Below are 22,625 nucleotides of genomic sequence, written 5' to 3' on the forward strand. Positions count from 1 at the left end.
TATGAGTATATGTATTCCATAGGCAGCAAAAAATTAATATATGACATTTGAATGAAAATCATTCGATTTATGAGAATTCCAAATTTGCTGATTTCCGGGGTTGATCTACCCCACCCAATTTCAGAGCTGTGCATGTTACAAATATCCATCCAGAAATTATTAATAGGCTTATATTTGTTTCTATGTGACTGTTTTAATAGCATTACACACATTTACGGATGTTTTGCTTATAAACTAAAAATCTATAAATGACGGAAAGAATATTTTGAAAAAAAAAATGCTGTATTTTTAGCTATTTTTTCTCACCAAAAATCCCAAATATTCGAAATTGCTGAAATTATTATGAAAAAGAGGGTATGTTTGTATTGAAACATGTGTTTAAAATAATTATCACGAACAAGATCAAAAGTTAGTTATTAAATATACTGCAAATAGCCACATCGAATAAAGAATGGAAGTTTTTAATATTTTGGCGGCCATATTGGCGGCCATCTTGGATTTTCTCGGACCGAACCATGGTACGACACCATCACTCGCAATTTTCTTACATCTTAGATGTTCCTCCAATAATTTCTAGAGAAATTTTCTGTGGACCTATTGTGCACTTAGGCACCCCAATAATGATTGTATTATTACATGTTTTATAATTATCAAATACTATTAAACATGCTTATCAAAATCTAATAGTGAATCTTACTTACAAGGTTCACTAAGCAGTGGTATAGTATTGATCACATTATAGATTTTTAAAGTGCCTCGATCGTTTTGTTGTTGCAATATAATAATTATGTATAATGTACGACTAATTTTGTTGTAACGTTACAAGTATGTGTACATTAGGTTTACTGAAAATTTTGATTTATGTTCATACAATTATATTTATTAGCATTGTATATTTCACTGCAAATATGAAATTATATTTTATGTACATGTCCGACATATTATTCATATTATTTGTACTAAAACTGTCAAATTTCTAAAAGTGTATGAAATAAGTTCATCTGATAAAAGATATTTAATTATGTCCGAGTGTGAACAGTTATAGTATTTACTATTGCACAAAAAAGCTGCCTACGCTACGAATGCCCGACACTGAATGACAAAATACTTATCAAACTGGCCCTCCATCAAGATACCGACAATCAAGATACCGACAATCAAAATGTATCTTATTCAACCAGGGGAACGCCTATGCGCGCTAAATTGTTAGAAATAAATGCGGGGAAAAATGGTCCTCAATGTATGACATTCTCTTTTTTGAGTCTTTTATGGTCATTTGACCTTCATCAATGACGTTAACAATATATACCTTTAATACAGCTCTATTCTTCCAAACTGGAACCACCTGAACGGAAAGAATGAAAACAATTCTTATAAATCACTGTGAAATATTTAAAAGCTTCGATTTAAAACTGTGAAAAAAAAATTAAATTTCTAAATTCGAAATGATTGTTTTTTTTCAAGATTCTACTGAAAGTTATAATTGTATGAATGGCAATTTGTTCCCCTCCCAATTTTTGTCGGGGGTGGGGACGGGGTGCATTTGACTAAGCCGTTGTCCGTCCGTCCGTTCCTAAAAAGTACCTCCGTGGCCGAGTGGTTAAGGTCGCTGACTTTCCCCTCATCGATGTGGGTTCGAGCCTCACTCGGGGCGTTGAGGAAGCTATCCAGCTGGCTTACGGAAGGTCGGTGGTTCTACCAAGGTACCCGCTCATGATGAAATAATGCACGGAGGGGCACCTGGGGTCTTCCTCCACCATCAAAGCTGAAAAGTCGCCATATGACCTAAAATGTGTCGGCGCGACGTTAAACCTAACACAAAAAGGTATTTGACTTAGAATCTTTGAACCTCACAGAATTGTTATTCTGAATGCGAAGATGTGCAGCTCTTGTCAAAGTCAAAAATATTCTTGGAGTGGCAGGGAGTGGAACACCATTGTCCTGTTAACATAGTAATCTATGGTTACTGGATATATTTATGTTCCAAATCTCGCGATGACTCTCCAAATACCTTCTCTGACATGAACTGATTGATTAATAATAAGTTGAGGACTGGCGCCGGACAACTCTTCAACATCATCTCTGTATTGAAACAAAATGCATAGATTAACAGAAATTTTATCTTCCGTCTAAGGGTTTCAACTGATATTCGATTCCTACTATCAACAAAGCACTTATTATAAACTGTATGTGTAAGCTGTCATTCTGCAACTTAAGTCCTTAATTCTGTTAATTCCTTTTCCGTTTTTGCAAGGAACATAACACTCCTTTCTGGGCTAGTTAATCGAAGGAATCAAACACATACATGATGAGCTCATTTTCAGACAACAATAATGGCTACTGGTAGAAATTAACAGATTCCCAAAAGGAACCTTTGGTACACTACTTACATTATAATGAATACTACCCTTAATTTGAAAATCAAATCTTAAACAAATACTGTAACACAAAACAAAATTCAAATCTTTCAGAATATCCTTTAGAATCTAGAATCTTGAATTAACTTGCTGTTAGGTCAAAGTTCATTTCCTATTTCTCACAGTCAACAACCCGAGTAGATTCATTGTGTTACCTCTGTCTTGAGGTCACATTTCGTTGTGCAAACCCATAAAATCTATGCAATATGTCAGGAAAACATTAATTGTGGAACGCCTTCTAAACTGATGGAAATATTTTGATAAAGCACAATTCGTTTGAATTCTGAAACTATTGAAAATTATCTTTTTCTGTAAATTAGTAAAATGATTTGAGTAGTTTTGCACGTTTTATAAATCGGAGTAGTTTTTGAATCACCAATCTGCTATATCATTCTATTACGGTTAATATGTATGGCGCCCGGAAATCTACGTTAAATTACAAGTGTCAAAATATTTCATTGTCTTTTAATTATTTTTTTATACAAAACTGTTGGAAAGTAACAGTCTGTGTACTTTAATTTAATGTAAATATAATCTGTAAGAAGGTCCTATGAGTAAAGGGAATTAAGCAGATTGGGAATGATAAGATCATCAGATGTACTGCGACGTGGAACAGCCCTTACAACTCGTAGCAACGATTTAAGCGGAATTCTGTCATACAGAATAATTGAATGGACACTGTTATCACAAAGACATGCAGGTCATACACAAAGTTCAATGCAATTATTGCCATTAAGATATGACTAATTGAATAAGAGATCAAACAATGTCTAAGCAACATTACACAAAAATAACAAGAAAAATAACTTCATGACTAACGCTAAGCAATAAACGGTGCTTAAAATATGCATTTTCACATAATTCATGACTTCGGACAACTATAATATATAATGTTTATGTTATATATGTTCCTGAAGACAAACCTTTAAACAAAACAGTTCTTTAACACCAAGAATTGTCCTCACAGGTCTTCTTTCTCTGAATTGTATCTGTAAAATAGTATAGACCATTTTAACAAAATATTGTGGCGGATGTCACAGGGAATATAAGCCTCACCCGATGATTGAACTCATAATCCTGCGATCCAATGACTTTACAATAATGGAGTGACTTGTCACCACCTAATGGTGATACTTTATTTTCGTACTAGTTATACTACATGTGTAATAAAAATATGTCATTACATTGATCCGCATATGGATGAGATTTGTGACAGGCTGAAATAATGCAACGAACGTCATACATATTTCACAGGCCAAGTATTTTAACGTTTTCAATATATATTTTTTCTTTTTGTCAAAATTTGGCCAGACATCTGACAAAAATTTCATTACTGATTAGGAAAAATATTACCTCTTATTGCAGTTCACATGTTTTGTACTCAGGTATATTTTCATTGCAGTAGACTAAAAAACACGCCTGATAGGCTTCTAATAGTTTTCATTATTTCCGGCGTAAAAATTTGTGTGCGTTTAGCCGGTTTAGTGCTGTGATTAACTAACACAATTCAACTAGCGTAATAAATGTTTCATAGGCCGATTGTTTATAAATTTTTGCCTGGAAAATTCATTTTTTGTACAAATTTAGCCCATAATCCTGCCCTTACCGCTGGAAAATATCTCCGTGTGTAGTTAACAAGCTAAACACATAAATACATATTGCACTTGAGTGTCAAACAGACTAATCAACATATCGAGGTATTACTTAAGCGTGTGTGGTTCTCTTTTTGTTGGGTGTAAAATTTCATATTTTAGTGCATTTGGCCGTATAAGGATGAGTTCTGTGACAATTTCTAATTTATTTCTATTTGTACGTCATGAAGACATTGTCACTATGGAAATCATGTCATCTCCATCAAAATTACATTTGATGAAATCACTCCGTCTACAAACAATATCAAATCACTCTAAGTCATACAGTTCTATTTAAATATAACGCCCGTTTGCAACAACATTTTGTTCACAATCACTTTCAAACTATCACACTTGTTTTGCAATCGCTTACTATCATATGTATTACAATAACATGCTCAAACTCTAATAAGATAACTTACTTTGCAATAAAATCCATGCTTATCATACAAGTGATAGATAATAAACATTTTGGCGGCTTTTTGTTCCGACAAGTTCGACAAGGATAAAATGGTGTAGCATCAAGGTTGAGTTCTGCTTTTCTTCTGCCTGAGATGACATATTTGTCAGGAGAAGTTTGTGAAATAGGGACAGGGACTTGGGAAACTTAAGTATAATTGTTTTTGTGCGACTTTGTTCAGTAGGACAAAGGATTATAGGTATGGGTAGATTTTTCGGAAGCACAGAACACCACAAACACAGCCTCAGGGCCACGCAATTGCAAAGGAGGCCAACAACAAAAAGAATCTGTAACCAGCATAGTTCCTTTAGGACGTCACTTTCAAATTTTCGGCCTTGGTCCCTGTGTAAACGTGTTGGAAAGCCGAAAGACAGACGAACATTTCAAAAAGGTTCACCTGATGACATTTCAAGGAACAAATAGTCCATACAGACTAGTTCAAGTTTCTCGAAACAAGAGGAATAGTGTTCCCTACTGTAGTTTAACGACGCACACATGTTGGGCACTCGCAGACTTGCTTCTCTACAAACTGGTCTAATCCTGGCCCGAAAAAAAGAACAACCTGGACTTGATTAAAGATAATGTCAAGGGCAAACTCTCAGGAGAAGGTTCTAGTGAGTTAATGAAGGATTCATAGTTATAGTGACCATGCATCCAGTGTCAATCTACATTTGACTATGATGGCCATTGAAAACAATTTCATGCTGGTAAGAGCGGCCAACCAATGGAACAATAGTAGGGCCATTCTCATCTTCTTTCCTTCTACTGGCACTTTGTGGACTGTCTGGGCTCTTTTAAATCTTCCTTAGGTGAGTGTCAAGTGTCAGTCTTTTTCTCTTTCTGCTTTCCTGCATCCTGGGGGTTGCTATGTGTGGGCATGTTATCGTAATGTCTATACCAACCACCACTGCCACCGTTGGAAGTGTTACCCTTCTCCTTCTAACAGCAGACACGTTTAACGGAACAGGGTATTTCTGAAACGGGCTTCCATGTTCACCGCTGTTTGAATACATCTGCGGATGTCTCTAAATTGCTGTTTGTACTTTTAGCATGTGTAAATGTTGAGTTCTGCTCAACCCGAGGCTAGAGGGCGTGGACGCTAGCATGCATTTCCACTACCGTCCATGAACAGGCTGAATCAAACCGAGCCTGCAACATTTTCGTTTTTGATGTGTTGAGCGACCTGTGGAGTTTCCACTTTTTCTATTTTACATGGAATACTTGGGACAGAAGGGACAGGAGGAAATGCAGTAACAGGGACAGGAGGAAATTTAAAAACAGGTGAAGCATGTCTGTGTGCTTTGAAGTGCAGTTCAATCTGTCTCAGCTCTCTCCTCAGGATGTGTAAGTCTAAAATGGACTTATAACGAGTGGTAATCCTAAGCTCAAAGTCCTGACTAAAGACGATTCTGGAGCATATAATTCTTAACTTATGAGTCAAAATAGGATGGGTACAATGTTGCAGGAAGAGGGACAGGTGCTGAATCAGTAGCTTTGTTCCTACTGTTGAAGTCTCTAGTGTGGGAGTATAATGTTCAGTGGATCTGCCATAAACAGTCGGGATAGAAGTACTAGTAGAATAGGTTGTAGTTTTGAAATTTCCCGATTTCCGTATCTGATCAACAAAATACTGCAACTCTGCTTCCATTATCGCTGTAAGGTCAGCTGAAGTCGCTGCTACGGCCATGACTATGCAAAATTTGTCTTACACAAAAAATGTAAAGGTACTAGAATATCTTGAAGAAACACTTTATTAAATAAAAGTGATGCCTTGTTTCGTGAAATAAAGTGTTTCATGTAGTACACCATACTCATACTGTATTGTAAAAAGATGTTTGTGTCCATGAAAGTACACCATACTCTTATAAATACATGTTTGTGTCTTTGAAAATACACTGCGAACAAATTACCTCTCGTATCAACTTTGAACGCACGCACTGTCTATAGTGTGTTTAGTGTGTTACAGTTTTATTACTACTGTAAATCTGAATAAGAAATTGTTGTTTCAACCCGATTGACAGCTAATATATCAGTGCTACCAATTTTATCGTAGTAAAATCTTTTGGTAAGGTACCTTTCTTTTACTCAGCAAACTTAGCACTGAATCTTTTTCCACTAAAGTAATCAGTACGCTTTTTGTCACCTACAATAATGTATGAAATTGTTAGTTCTAATTCTCACCAACCACCAAAAGGAAATAATCAGCAAAAGGATGGCTTGTCTTGCTTGTGTAAAGACTTTCCAACATCATGTGACTTGTGACCACTTTCACACAACACTAACACATTAATACACCTGAAAAGTACAGAATGAAATGTCAAATTATGTACGTAAACAACTATAAAAGCCCAATGAAATTCTACATAAGTCGCTCAAATTCTCAATAATTATACCCCCACAAAGGAAGTTTGAGGGGATATATAGGAGTGTTGGTCGGTCGGTATGTTGGTCCGTTGGTTTTCGTGATTTCTGGACTCATAAAAGGCTTGACAGATTTAAACAATTTTGGTATACAGGTGTAACATCATAAAATACAGGTCAAGTTCGACTTTGAGGTCAGTAAGTCAGAGGTCCAGGTCACAATGACCCGGTACTATTAAACGGTTTCCGATGAAAACTTTAGAACGCCTGGACCAAGGATCATGCATTTTGGTAACAGGTGTAACATTATAAAATAAAGGTCAATGTCGACTTTGAGGTCAGAAGTCAAAGGTATGGTCACAGTAACTTGAGAACGCTTGGGCCTAGGATCACGAAACTAAACAGGGAGACTGATCATGCCCAGCAGATTGCCCCTATAGATTTTGAGGTTCGACATAGAAATTGGCTTCCTTCTGTGACAAGGCCGTATTGTGTGTGTGTGTGTGTGTTTGGGGGGGGGGGGGGGGCGTGTATAATTCACCACTCCTATCACAGCTCTAGTTAAACGCAATTGATCTCCAAAGCACTATCCATTCACTAAAGTTTTCACTGAAGTTCTAAATCACTTGTCCGTCGACAAGAAAAGATTTGACACTACCGACAGCTGTCATCCTGAGAAATAATGTAGGTCACACATGTATACATGTAGGTTCAATGGGTAATGCCTTTAAACACTTCCTAAACTCCACCCATTCACAGCTTACATCCATAGCAGCTATGGTTTTAATCATTTAAGATTGAAATTGTATTTCATTGTTTCGGCCTATTTATTAAAATTGCTGTCAATAAAATACAGATTGCTTTCGCTGTGTAAAAGTCATTCTTCTTGGTCATCTGTAGCCGTTTTTATGCAGATTGGATGACGTGCATCAGAATCGGTGTTCCTGTGACCTGATCGATAAATGTCAAGGTCATGTGCAGCTCATACTGACAAGCATCTTGACCTTTGGCATTTGCCTTTGCAGTACTCAATATGTTGGTCTAAATTCTAGAGTCTATATTAAATGTTTTCCTATATCAATTCCACATCAGCGCTAAATTTCAAGTTTGAAAGAATAGTAAGTACATTTAGATTTCTTCAAACTTCTTCTTGAAAAGGCGATTACCTAGTTTCTAGTAGCATGTGTCTGGTGAAGATTAGTACTTAATTCCGTTACATCTGCATTGTTTTTTTAGTGTACATAAAGTGTCTGAACACTCGTGAAAATAATCTGAAGCCGAAATGTATGTTGTTTTTTAAATATGCTTTTTGTCTTTCGTGGTTTAGAGTCATAATGGTGGTATTGTCAGCTTTGATGGTTGTTTTGGTTTGTTTTCGTTGTTTTGTTTTTGTTGGGTTTAACGTCGTACCGACACAATAATAGGTCATGCAGCAACTTTCATGGTTTTATGGTTGAGGAAGACCCAAGGTGCCCATCCGTGCATATTGTTTTTACGGACAGGTACCCGGGTAGAAAAATAAACCGTCCGTAAGCTAGCAGGATATTCAACGCCAAAAATAAGGCTCGAACCCACATCGGTGAGCGGTAAGTGATTCAAAACCAACGACCGTAACCACTCAGCAGCAGAGGTCTTTGCTTTTATAGTAACATCTTGAGCATTTTCTAGGCGTCGGCTGTCACATGGGTAGAAAATACGACCTTCATTTAGCCAGCTATGTGGCGTCCTCAAATGAAAAAAACAATAGAAAGCTATGCGTCACGCAGTAGGGAATAAATGAAAATATTGTACGCTCAGTTTGGTTGAGCCTGTATATGATCAGTAGTGGAAATATAAATTACTGTCCACACTCTCTGGCCCAGGGCTGTACTCATGTCATAAGTACCAAAATCAACGGCAGATGTATTCGTATGGCGGTGTACAAGGAACAACCTTCAATGACAACTGAGTGTAAATAGTGAAAAGCGGTGTATGGTCAAAAGTTAAGATAGTTGATCTGCCCTAAACTATAAAAAATGAGCAGAACTGAACAAATGTATAGAAGGGGATCTTACGAGGGTCATCCAATAAGTTCTGATAATGGTTACTCAATCAAACCGAGCCTGCAACATTTTCGTTTTTGTCGTGTTGGGCGACCTGTGAAGTTTCAACTTTTTTGTATTTTACAGTGAACAAATTATAACAAATAGTGTCATTCCTGTACTATATTCCTTCAAAGTATTGACACCTGTTTCGGATTACCGCATTCCATCTCTTCGGAAGATCCGCGATTTCCGTTGCTAGGCAACCATCGGAGATGCTTCGCAGTTCCTTGGCCACGGCAACGTTCAAGTCTTCTAGATCATCGAAACGAACTCCCCGTAGCGGCGTTTTTTAATTTGAGGAACAGGTCATACTCACATGGACTTAAGTCTGAAAAATACGGCAGATACGATAATATTTCCCATTTATATTCCCAAATTAGTGACGTCACCGGGTCTGATATATGCGGCGTCGCGTTGTCATGAATCACACTTTAAGAGTGCGGTTCGCTTTTTACGTATAGCTGGCCTCAATTTCTCTTGCAAACGTTTTGCATGATACTTTCCGTTAACTGTCTGTCCGAGGGGAACATAGTCTGTGGCCAATACACCACCATTATCAGATGTCATAATTGCCAGCTATTTCAGATTTCCCTGTTTTCGTCGGATTTTTTTCAGGCCTTGGTGACCCAGGAGTGTGCCATTCTGAAGACTGCGATTTCAATTCAGGTTCATAGCTTCGTAAACACGTCACATCTATTGCAACAGTACGATTCAGGAACCTATCACCTTCATCTTTATACCGCTTTAAGTGTTTTTCTGCAACTACTACCCTGTTCGTCATTTGGTCCCGATTCAAGTGATGAGGGACCCACCTTGCGGAAACCCGCCGCATTTTTACAATATGTTAAAATACAGAATGATCCATGAGCAATTCCAACACCCTCAGCTAACTCCTCACATGTATAACGTCTATCTTCATCCAAAAGTTTCTTTACTTTTACAACATGAAACTTGTCTGTAGCCTTCATTTGGTCGTCCGCTGCGGGTGTCATCGGAAATGTCAAAATTTCCTTCGGCAAAATATCTCATCCGCCTATAAACTGTATTAAATGACACTGCAGACCCACTACAAACTTCTGATAAATGTTCATGGATTTTCTTTCCTGTTTACCCTCTAAAAAGCTTATTTTTAGCTCGACTATTCATAGAATAGTAGAGCTATTGGACTCGCCCATGCGTCGGCGTCGGCGTCCGCGTCCGCGTCCGCGTCCCGATTTGGTTAAGTTTTTGTATGTAAGCTGGTATCTCAGCAACCACTTGTGGGAATGGATTGAAACTTCACACACTTATTCACTGTGATAAACTGACCTACATTGCACAGGTTCCATAACTTTAATATGCATTTTCACAAAATTATGCCCCTTTTTCGACTTAGAAATTTTTGGTTAAGGTTTTGTATGTAAGCTGGTATCTCAGCAACCACATGTAGGAATGGATTGAAACTTCACACACTTATTCACTATGATAAACTGACCTACTTTGCACAGGTTCCATAACTCTATTGTGCTTTTTTACAAAATTATGCCCCTTTTTCGACTTAGACATTTTTGGTTAAGGTTTTGTATGTAAGCTGGTATCTCAGCAACCACTTGTGGGAATGGATTGAAACTTCACACACTTATTCACTGTGATAAACTGACCTACATTGCACAGGTTTCATAACTCTATTATGCATTTTTACAAAATTATGCCCCTTTTTCGACTTAGAAATTTTTGGTTAAGGTTTTGTATGTAAGCTGGTATCTCAGTAACCACTTGTGGGAATGGACTGAAACTTCACACACTTATTTACTGTAATAAACTGACTTATATTGCACAAGTTCCATAACTCTATTTTGCTTTTTTTACAAAATTATGCCCCTTTTTCAACAAAGAAATTTTTGGTTAAGTTTTTGTTTGTAAGCTGGTATCTCAGTATCCACTAATAGGAAAGGATTGAAATTGCACACACTTGTTCACTGTCATGATATGACATGCAGTGCAAAGGGTCAATAACTCAACTTCGCATTTTACAAAATTATGCCCCTTTTTCGACTTAAGAGTTTTTGGTTAAATTCCTATTATGTAAGCTGGTATCTTAGTACCCACTAATGGGAATGGATTGAAACTTCACACACTTGTCCACTGTCATGAGCTGATAAGCACTATGCAGGTTCCATAACCCTATTTTGCTTTTTTACTAAATTATGTCCCTTTTTCGACTTTCGTATTCATTCAATCGACAAGGCTGTTGAATAGTCGAGCGTTGCTGTCCTCCGACAGCTCTTGTTTATGTACGCACGCTGTTCAGCTTGACTTACCACGGCCATGACGCTAAAGCTACATCTAAATGACGTCACAGCTTGATGACGTCATATGACGCACATGCCCGAATTCGGCGTCAATCAATAGCGTAATATTTAATGGCAATGCGTGTCATGTTTTATTACTTTGCGATATAAGATGAAAAAGATATGGGACCGTTATCAGAAATTATTGGATGACCCTCGTAGTTTATTGAGTTTGCATATCACAGAAATTGTCAAAAGACAAAAAAGCTGATATATCATATCCAAGGGGTGATTTGATAATACCAAAGCTATTAAAGCGGGAAAATTTTAACCACCAATTTTAAAAGTCGTTATATTTATGCTAACCTATGAAAAGAACACAAAATAAATGTTGTGTTGACGAGCTTACGAGATCGCAAGATAACATTTCTGATTGAAGGTACGGAGAGAATTTTAACAGCCGCTACACGGCACCAACAATGCTTGTGTAAATGCAAAAAGGCGTAAACCTTAATGGTGGTTTTAAACACACATCAGTGAAAAGCAATTAATTTGAAATCATTACCCTTAACATCCAGGTCATTGGAGTCCAAAGACAAGTGTCAGAATTGTTTGTCTTGTATCTACTTTATCAGATGGAGACTTGTACGATGGTTGGACAGCCTGGTAGTACTACTTTAAACTGCACTTTCCCTATATACTCATATAAGAATAAAACTAAAGAAGAAGATGGTGCGCCCGCAAGGTTTGTAAAAGTCGATGTTTATATGCCACACTTAGTAATAATTTGTTTATTTTTTGAATTTCCCTATTTCGAAAAACACGTTTGAAACATATTTATGCAATGAACAGGCTATTAATACCATAATTTTGATATATTTTACATAAACCTGATCTGCAGTATAATCAATCACAGACAGTATAACGATTTATGTTTAATGTAATTGTTTAACAAACCTTTTCTAGAATTTTATGAAGTAAACACATCAATATGTTTTGATGTCAGAGAAAATTAATAATATTTAATTGTGTTATATTAATAACTTGGCTTGATCAAAGCAAGGTCGTAAACTTTATTTTCGTTGTATAATTTATTCAAAAACAATATGTTTTGCTAGATTAAAGGAATATTAAAATTTTATATTTTCTATCAATATACGATATATCATTTTAAGAAAAAATCATTTTAATATTGTATTTCTCGTTGTGATGCAACACCTATTTCAAATGTTTAAAGGGTATATTAAAGATATTGTTTTATATCTTCGGTATGAACACAGATTAGGATTTGAGATGGACGATGTGTTATCTGTCACCGCTTACAACCTTCCCAGTAACATAGCCGCTGTTCAGTACTTTTCTGATCCTGTACTAACAAATTTCACTGAGGACTTGGTCTACAACGGAGGGCGCATAGCTATTAAGGTATTGTCATATATAACTGTAGTGTTTTAATAGCTCGATATACAATAATGTTTTATAAGCAACCTGAACCAATTTCACGAAAAAAAAAAACAACAACAACAAACAGCAAAGAAATTGTTAAGCTAAGTATGTTACTTTAGTTGCTTGTTCTTGCCCATTTTGCGTCTTTAATGTTGACTTTTTTCATTCTATATCAGGGCCGTATATTACTTTCTCATTAATCAAAAAGCAAAAATTCTAAATTTACAAAAAAAAAAAAAAAAAAAAAAATCAACAGCAACAACGAAGTATAGAAATCAGAAATATACTACAGTAAATAGTTAAGTTCGTTATATCATGCTTAAACATAAATAAAATTAACGTGACTGAAATAATCCTTTAGTACTCATCATAGTATTATTCAGCAAAAAATAAATTGCTAAAGAAACAAAATCCACATTTAATAACAATGACTTAAGTAATCGCACGAATTGAAAATAACAAACTTAACTAAGTAATTAATTAAGGTTGTTCGTGATATGGGTGCAAGATCTTGGCAGTGAGCTAGATTTTCAAATTTAAACAGACAGTTCCTCTTTGTCTATTTATTAAGCGGTGTAAGTGTCATTGTAAGTGTCATTAAGTGTCATTGTAAGTGTCATTATCTTTTACATCAAATGCAAGGAAAATGCTGGTCTTCAGAGTCCCTTTAACGGCGAAATTTATTGATTACCAAATATTATATGCTTCAGATCATCATTCTCACCAAGTACCGTTTAGGTTATTTATACTGTTTATGTTTTCAATACTTGTAGGGTAAGCTTAATCGTCACATGCTGGCAGAGAGCGACTATGTGAAAGTATACATTGGATGTGAGTTGTGTAATGAAATTACGCTATCTACAAAAGCAATCGGATGTGAACCTCCGGTTAACAAGCCTGTTTGTTGGGAAAATGGAACACAGCCATTACCTATAGATGTAGGTCACATTTTAATGCTTACAATTTATACATTTTTCTGGGTTTACGTTCGATTTCAATGCTAGTGGAAGACGCCAAGTGCCATTCAAAATATTATTTGACGCATGAACGGGTATCTGTCTAGAACCACAAAATTTTACGAATTGACATCCCAAAAGAGGATTCGAACACACAGCGGTGAGGGGCTTTTTGATTCGAAGTCAGCTGTCTCAACCATTGAACACGGATACTCTTTGAATTAAAAAAGTACTTCCCATGACATTATTTATTACGTTTCTAGACTTTATACATGCAATTCAAACGTAAATAAAATCTGAAAAGTAGAAATCTGTCTATTTCGACAAAGCTCTACAGGCAATTTTTTTATACATTAATAGTAACCATTTAGGCAGCGCTTTACCGCTTTCACGCTGTTACTTAGAAACGTTATATGATGTCTGCTTTTAACGTAAATTGCCAGCGGAGTGCATGGTGAGTGACAATAGAACATAGCAATTGTTAATATTGTAGAGGACGAGTTTTCTTATTTAATCTATCATAAAATCGGCAAGGGATACCACTTGGTCAAAAACTAATTGAAATGGATGACCTCAGTTGTGATTGGCGATTAAGTATTAAACAACCATAAACCAATATTTCAGATGGCTCTATGGTTAAGTAACAAAACTCGTATTAATGAAGTTTCAGTTCGTGCATTCCATCGTTTTACTTTTTCTGCTTTGAAACATTAACATGACTTCAGATTTGAGTCCACGTATGGGTGCTTTACATCTGGTACCCACACATTCAGAGGCGCTAGAACTGGATCTCTCTCTCTGTCGTGTACTACATTAGTTAATTCACCTTCTGGATTAGTATCCCATAGGTTTGTGTAACCGGTTGTTGAATAATTGTATTTACTCCAGGTGCCGTCGAGAATAGGAAGCAAGAGACCTCCAGAAATAGTAAAGACATAGTTATTTTCAATTTATTAAATATTTTCAAAGTTATATACTTCCAGTCTAATATTGGTGCATATATTGTGCTTGACTCACTAGTGCAAACCCAAATATTACGGTGTATTGTCAGATGTAAATTCAGCTTTCAGTAAAAGTGATAAAAGTACAAACCTAAAAACAGCTGCCTTATAAAGGGGGACTCTCTAAATAATTATAACCAAATGGCCGATGCGTAAAATTCAGCTAGATTTATCAGACAAAACAATAAAACAAAGAAATAAAATAAACACACTGACAGATGCATATCTCAACAGATAAAGAATATTAAAGCAAGAGTAGTTTGTTCATAATTTCATAAACCATATTTGTTCATTACAATGGGTGATTGCCTAACATTTAAACCTACGAGAGCTGTTAATAAAAAACGTAAACTTTTGCTTAACCCTTAGCATGCTAAATTTCTGACATGGACTGGTCCAATATTCAATTTGGGTAGTACCACTTATCATTCAAAGGTGTGTCCACTAAAATATATCTGACTGAATAACGAACAGTACAGACCATGATCAGACTGCACAAATGTACAGGCTGATCTTTGTCTGCACTGGTAGCAAAGGCAAAATCATTTTGCCGCCAGCAGGCTAAATGATAAACTGTCCGAAAGAAGCATGTTGTATGTTGTTCTTTGTACAATGTAAAATATATCATCATTATTTGGTAAAAGAACATTTGAATAACCATATTTTCGTATAGCTGACGCAGATGCTTGTTATATGTGATGATAAGTATTTGTCTGCTAATATTCTCATTTGCAATCAAGAAACTTTCTGTAAAGTACTCAAAGATGGTATAAGACATATGGGTGATACCAAAGATATTTCTTTGTTAAGGTTAAAGAAAATAATATTTGAACTGCATGTATAATTATGGCGTATTGGTGTTTATCATCAACGTTATGTTGTCTTCAGACAGCATTGACAATTGGAAGTTCAGTGCCTAAGTCTTTTGTATCGACGTTAAGGTCAATCCGTTCCGACTTTATTTAAGGCAGATTACAGATTTCTTACATGCTGTGAATGATGTGAGATACTGTTTACATTATTCTAACGAAAACCTTATTATAACATATATACTTTTTATCGAAATATACAAAGTTACAGTAAAACGAAAATAATGAAATCAAGCTAACGTCGTAGACATATGATCCCTGTACGACATGTTCATGTTAGTTACTTCTTCCAAGGAGGCAAACGTGCTTGCTATAATTATATTTGAGCCAAATTAGCATGGAAGGTAGTGGAAAAAATGGGAATTATAATAATGTATTTTTGTTAAGCTTCACTAAATAGTATTTATAAAAGCTCAAGAAAAAGTCTTCGTTAATTTGAACAGACCTTAAAAGTTATATATTCAATATATCTATTCAAAATTGTATTAACGAGTCGATATTTAGTCACCATTTTGTTGAATGGAAGAGCCATTACTTTTCAACTTTTGACCGTGTACTTTTTTTAAATGTCAGTCGTAAACCATGAAACAGTAACAAACATTTTAAATGACATCACAGTAATTTAGAAAATGGAAGTGACTTTCATAGATATCCCTTGAAAATCATTTTACAAGAGCGACTTAGTTACTTCTGAGACTGTTCATATATAAAATAGGACAAAAATCTGTATTTTAACATATTGCTTAAACAATTTCGCTAAGATATTAACCTTTAACAGGAACGCACTTGTTTATCTGCCCTCCCCCATCCCCTCCTTACCTGACCCAACATTTGCAGAGTATTCTGTGTTTTATATTCTATGTAGGAACTGATACTCCGCTACCACGGGCGTTCATGGAATTTTAGCGACCCAAGCCATCAAAAAAAAAAAAAAAAAAAAAAAAAAAAAGTAAATACATAAAATAAAATAAAATAAAAAAAATTATGAAATTAAGGTGAAGTGTACGGTGTTATGTTTAGGACATGCAATTATTTTTTTAGGATTAAATTATCTTGAGCGATCAACATCTTATCTCGTGCGCACGACATCTTATCTTGAGCGATCAACATCTTATCTCGAGCGATCAACATATTATCTTGAGCGATCAACATCTTATCTTGAGCGATCAACATCTTATATCGTGCGCACGACATCTTATCTTGAGCGATCAACATCTTATCTCGAGCGATCAACATATTATCCTGAGCGATCAACATATTATCTTGAGCGATCAACATCTTATCTCGAGCGATCAACATATTATCTTGAGCGATCAACATCTTATTTCGTGCGCACGACATCTTATCTTGAGCGATCAACATCTTATCTCGAGCGATCAACATATTATCTCGAGCGATCAACATATTATCTCGAGCGATCAACATCTTATCTCGAGCGATCAACATATTATCATGAGCGATCAACATCTTATCTTGAGCGATCAACATCTTATCTCGTGCGCACGACATCTTATCTTGAGCGATCAACATATTATTTTGAGCGATCAACATCTTATTTCGTGCGAACGACATCTTATCTTGAGCGATCAACATCTTTTCTCGAGCGATCAACATATTATCTTGAGCGATCAACATATTATCTTGAACGATCAACATCTTATCTCGTGCGCACGACATCTTATCTTGAGCGATCAACATCTTACCTTGAGCGATCAACATATTATCTTGAGCGATCAACATCTTATTTTGAGCGATCAACATATTATCTTGAACGATCAACATATTATCTCGAGCGATCAACATCTTTTCTCGGTCATCTTATCAATATCTATTAAGGACCTTTGTGTGATATCAGATCATTAGTAAAAACATACGGCTGCCACCGTTTTTGTTTTTATTTAGTTTATACTTATAACCGTTTCACATGTTTGCACGGTTAGACATTTAAATAGGGAAACTGATAAAAAAGGCAGCAAAAAGTCAGTGATGATGCAAAGAAACAAATTTAAGTCCTTGACAAAAAAAATAGTATGTAGGCTTCGCTATGGATGCCCTGGAGGGACAATTGATTTCCGTACTTCCCACTTCTGACTTCTAACTTTTGCACTTCTCACTTCCAACTTCTTGACTTCCTACTTCCTACTTCTAACTTCCGCACTTCTGACTTTCAACTTCCCGACTTTCGACTTCTGATTTCCAACTTCCACACTTCTTACTTCTGACTTTTGACTTCTTACTTCCTTCTTCTAACTTTCGCACTTTTGACTTCTAACTTCCGCACTTCTGACTTCCAGCTTCCTGACTTCATACTTCCAACTTCCACACTTCTTACTTCCGACTTCCAAAAAAGGAAAGTTGGCAGTCAGAAGTGCGGAAGTTGGAAGTCGGAAGTCAGGAAGTTAGAAGTCAGAAGTGTGGAAGTTAGAAATCATAAGTGCGATAGTTAGAAGAGGGAAGTAAGAAGTCAAGAAGTCGGAAGTAAGAAGTGTGGAAGTTGGAAATCAGAAGTCGAAAGGCAGGTAGTTAGAAGTCAGAAGTGCGGAAGTTAGAAGTCAGAAGTGCGGAAGTTAGAAGAGGGAAGTAAGAAGTCAAAAAGTCGGAAGTAAGAAGTGTGGAAGTTGGAAATCAGAAGTAGAAAGTCTGGAAGTTAGAAGTGCGAAAGTTAGAAGTCAGAAGTGCGGAAGTTAGAAGAAGGAAGTAAGAAGTCAAGAAGTCGGAAGTAAGAAGTGTGGAAGTTTGAAATCAGAAGTCGAAAGTCAGGAAGTTGGAAGTCAGAAGTGTGGAAGTTAGAAGTCAGAAGTGCGGAAGTTAGAAGTAGGAAGTAGGAAGTCAAGAAGTTGGAAGTCAGAAGTGCAAAAGTTAGAAGTCAGAAGTGGGAAGTACGGAAATCAATTGTCCCTCCAGGGCTTCCATACTTCGCCCATATATTAAACGATTTTCCTTGTTTTCCCTTAATTCATGCATGCAACTTTTCTGCGCGAATTTATCAGTCGAACTGAAATTTGTTGCTGTTCTAACATGCAGTATGCATCATTGGTTATGTTCATTTGATTTTGAAGATAGGATGACCAATTATATGCATTGCTTTCCCAATTGATGTGATAAACTTGTACATGTACTTGTGGGAAGTTTAAATAACAGCGGAATAGGTGTGACCCTAATTAACAACTTGTCCGTATGTTTTACTGATGACCTAAATGCACACACAAAGGGCCTTAATATATATAAATAAGATGTCGTGCGCTCGAGATAAGATGTTGATCGCACAAGATAAGATGTTGATCGCTCAAGATAAGAAGTCGTGCGCACGAAATAAGATGTTGATCGCTCGAGATAAGATGTTGATCGCTCAAGATAATATGTTGATCGCTCAAGATAAGATGTTGATCGCTCGAGATAAGATGTTGATCGCTCAAGATAAGATGTTGATCGCTCGAGATAATATGTTGATCGCTCAAGATAATATGTTGATCGCTCGAGATAAGATGTTGATCGCTCAAGATAAGATGTCGTGCGCACGAAATAAGATGTTGATCGCTCGAGATAAGATGTTGATCGCTCAAGATAATATGTTGATCGCTCGAGATAAGATGTTGATCGCTCAAGATAATATGTTGATCGCTCAAGATAATATGTTGATCGCTCGAGATAAGATGTTGATCGCTCAAGATAATATGTTGATCGCTCAATATAAGATGTTGATCGCTCAAGATAATATGTTGATCGCTCAAGATGATATGTTGATCGCTCGAGATAAGATGTCGTGCGCACGAGATAAGATGTTGATCGCTCAAGATAATATGTTGATCGCTCAAGATAAGATGTTGATCGCTCGAGATAAGATGTTGATCGCTCAAGATAATATGTTGATCGCTCGAGATAAGATGTTGTTCGCTCGAGATAAGATGTTGTGCGCACGAGATAATATGTTGATCGCTCGAGATAAGATGTCGTGCGCACGAGATAAGATGTTGATCGCTCAAGATAAGATGTCGTGCGCACGAGATAATTTAATCTTAAAAAAAAATAACATATGTCCTAAACATACCACCGTAGAAGTGCGACCTCTAATCATTTTTTTCAGACAGATCTATAAAAATTGAACGGAGAAAAATTGAGAATATTTCTTATTTATTCGCGTTTTCCGTTTGGATCTAATTTAAGACACATTAGATGGTACGCTGTCAAACTTAGTCACTAACGGCACTTTTGGGGCATCCTTTCTTGGCGTCATTTTCACAGTTTCTCGAAGGTTTTCAGCATATCCCGGTTTTAGTTGGAAGCGGACACAAATGAAATTAATATATTTTTAAAAGATTATAAACGTCCTTTCCTGTGATATTAATTTCATGAATTAACTATGACGTACGTCAAGATTATGACGTATTAATGCGTCAGACTTACATAAAGTGTAACGTAGAGTTTTGCTGGAAAATTGTGCGTTTTTCGAGTATAACATTTTTTAAAATCGAGGAATTTTGTTTAAATTTCAATCATAAATGCGAAAATATATCTACTTTACTGCGTTTGATTATAAAAATATGTACGTCACCGATTTCGTTTTTTCAGTACGACCGATTTTGTTTCCCCATCTCGAGCTAAAATGCGACGTTATTTGGTGATAATTTTAAAGTTACGTTGAAAGTTTCGGACGATTATATTGTCGACATTTAACGTAAAAATATACGTTCAATGAAAGCATATACTGAAATATAAGAAAATAAAACATATAAGTCGAATTATAATAGAAAAAAGAAGTCCCGGTTAGTTTTGAGCTACGAATTTTTGTTTTTTACTCAGGACCGTAGGTAACGTTTTCAGATTGGGGGTGGGGGCGGGGGCACACATTTTGAAAATTAGCTAAATTTGACTCGCTGTCAAAATATTGCTTAGATAATTACCGTAATCGGTCGAATTATTGGGGTTCTCCCCCACTGCCCCCACCCCCTGTTCCTACGGCCCTTTTACTTCAACTTTATTTGATTTTAATACGTGTTATAATGTAATTACTTCTGTCAATTTTATTATCAGTATTCGATGTTAATGTGTGATTATAATGGACTCATGCATGTTACCGTTTCAAAATTATCTAAAGCACAACGAGACTGTACATACATGGACGGTATCAATGTGAAATATTATAACTGTGCGCCTTAGATGTCGTTTTGTTGCTATAGGTACGAAAAGTAAAGAATTATCAACAAGTTGCTTTTTTCTGTTAAATGAGTTTGTCTAATTACTCATGTTTAGTTGAAAGAAATACTCTATACTTTTTATCACTGATTTTGTATTTGTAACTCGAGGATTGCAGACTTGATATGACGTTTCTTCGATTACATATTAGAAAAAATCTTAAGGATATTAAACAGTGTAAACCTACTTCATTGTATTCTGAGTTCTTGCAGGAGACATATTATGCCCGCAGTGATGTAAATGATGCATAATTAATAATATGCACTCTTAAAAAATGTATCAAGCAACACTCAAGTATTCAGATAAAGCAGAAGATGCGTTTAACTTCACAAATAATGTAGCAGAGAATCGCGATTGGCACTCAATTACACAGTTTAGAAATTTGCAGCTCAACTGACATGTAATAGAAAAACGTCTTATCAAACAGCCAACCAATAAGAAAAAAGAGACGACGAAGCGTGAGAGTGCGATGTAGAAGAGCTGCAGTAAGATAGTGACAGTCCGCCGAACTGCCGCGCTTCGCCATCTTACTGTCGTGCTTCGCCATCACACAGTCGCGCTTCACCATCGAAGTGTCAGCAGCGCTCTGTCATGCATAACTATTATATAGTGTCACCATCGCACTGTCACGATTAACCGTTGTCTGGTCACCATTAAACTGCTGCTCTTCGCCATCTAACTTTCGCGCTTCACCATCGTACTGTCAGGCTTCGCCATCGCTCTGTCACGCTTCCCCATAGTAGTGTCACCACCGTACTTCAATAGTCGCCATCGCACTGTCGCGCTTCACCATCGCAGTGTCACCACCGACCTGTCGCGCTTCACAATCGTAGTTTTACCATCGGATTGTCGAGCTTTGCTCTCGCACTGTCCTGCTTCACCATCTCTTCTCTGTTTATATACCTTAGTATTGTTTGAAATGCACTATTCAAGAATAGTCTTACATTTTTTTCATTACGTATAAAGAATAAATCAACCGGTAAGTGTTGTTTAAACGAATATGACCCGACCGAATGTTATTTGTAAACAAAATATTGTATTCTAAATTAACATCTTTGTTGGAAAATAAATGATAATACATGTAAATGTGATTAATTGTTTTTGAGAAAATGCTTATGAATGAGCTTTTATACTGCAATCCATGAAACGTTAAAAAGATTTGCTGTAAGTTTAAGATCATTGAAGATACACTCGCTACAGTGTGATGGCGAAACGCGACAGTGCGATGGTAAACCGCAACACTAGGATGGTGATACAACGATGGTGACAGTTTGATTGCGAAGAGTAACAGTACAAAAGACTGTCGTACTGATGTGTAATCGCCATTGTACTGTCGCGCTTCGCAATCGTACCGTTGTACCTTCGTGCATGCTCCCCGTTCACAGGGAGTAGGCGCTGGAGCTAACGTAACACCGTAAATCCCACAATCCAATCGAATACTAATAAAGTTGATTTTTTTTTTCTTATGATGCGCTTTCTGACAGGAGTTGTTATTCAATCATAAGCATACATTAAACTCGAATGCTAATTAGGTTTATTATATTTGAAATAAAAACCGTAAGTTCACAGCTCAGAATTAGCCGGGATTCTTTATTTTCTGTTATAGTTTGCATTATAGGCCTAACTGTTATTTTCTTATATTTCAGTATATGCTATTATTAAACGTATAATTTTATGAAAAAGGTCGACAATAAGCTCCATAGTAACATGTTTGCGTCCGAAACCTTCAGCGTAACTTAAAAAGGTGACATACATTTTTTGTCAATCAAACGCAATTGAAATGTAAACATAATTCCTAGATTTGAAAAATGTTATACTCGAAAAACGGACAATTTTCCTGCAAAACTCTACGTTACGCTTTATGTAAGTCTGGCGCTTTATTACGTCATAATCTTCACGTAATTTATATCACAGGAAAGGAAATTTTGAATCTTTTA

General features: G+C 36.3%; 1 protein-coding gene across 2 annotated transcripts in view; it reads left to right on the plus strand.

Moving 5' to 3' along the window:
* The window catches only part of LOC123527872 (uncharacterized), a 123,282-nt gene that overhangs the window by 63,178 nt on the left and 37,479 nt on the right, over positions 1-22,625 (plus strand). For both annotated transcript variants that reach the window (XM_053523595.1, XM_053523596.1), the window contains exons 9-11: positions 11,859-11,968; positions 12,504-12,648; positions 13,443-13,607. In XM_053523595.1, coding sequence (XP_053379570.1) covers positions 11,859-11,968; positions 12,504-12,648; positions 13,443-13,607 — 420 coding nt within the window. The remainder of the gene's footprint in view (positions 1-11,858; positions 11,969-12,503; positions 12,649-13,442; positions 13,608-22,625) is intronic.

This window comes from Mercenaria mercenaria, chromosome 14, assembly GCF_021730395.1.
Source record: "Mercenaria mercenaria strain notata chromosome 14, MADL_Memer_1, whole genome shotgun sequence".
In the NCBI taxonomy this organism is placed as follows: Eukaryota; Metazoa; Mollusca; class Bivalvia; order Venerida; family Veneridae; genus Mercenaria; species Mercenaria mercenaria.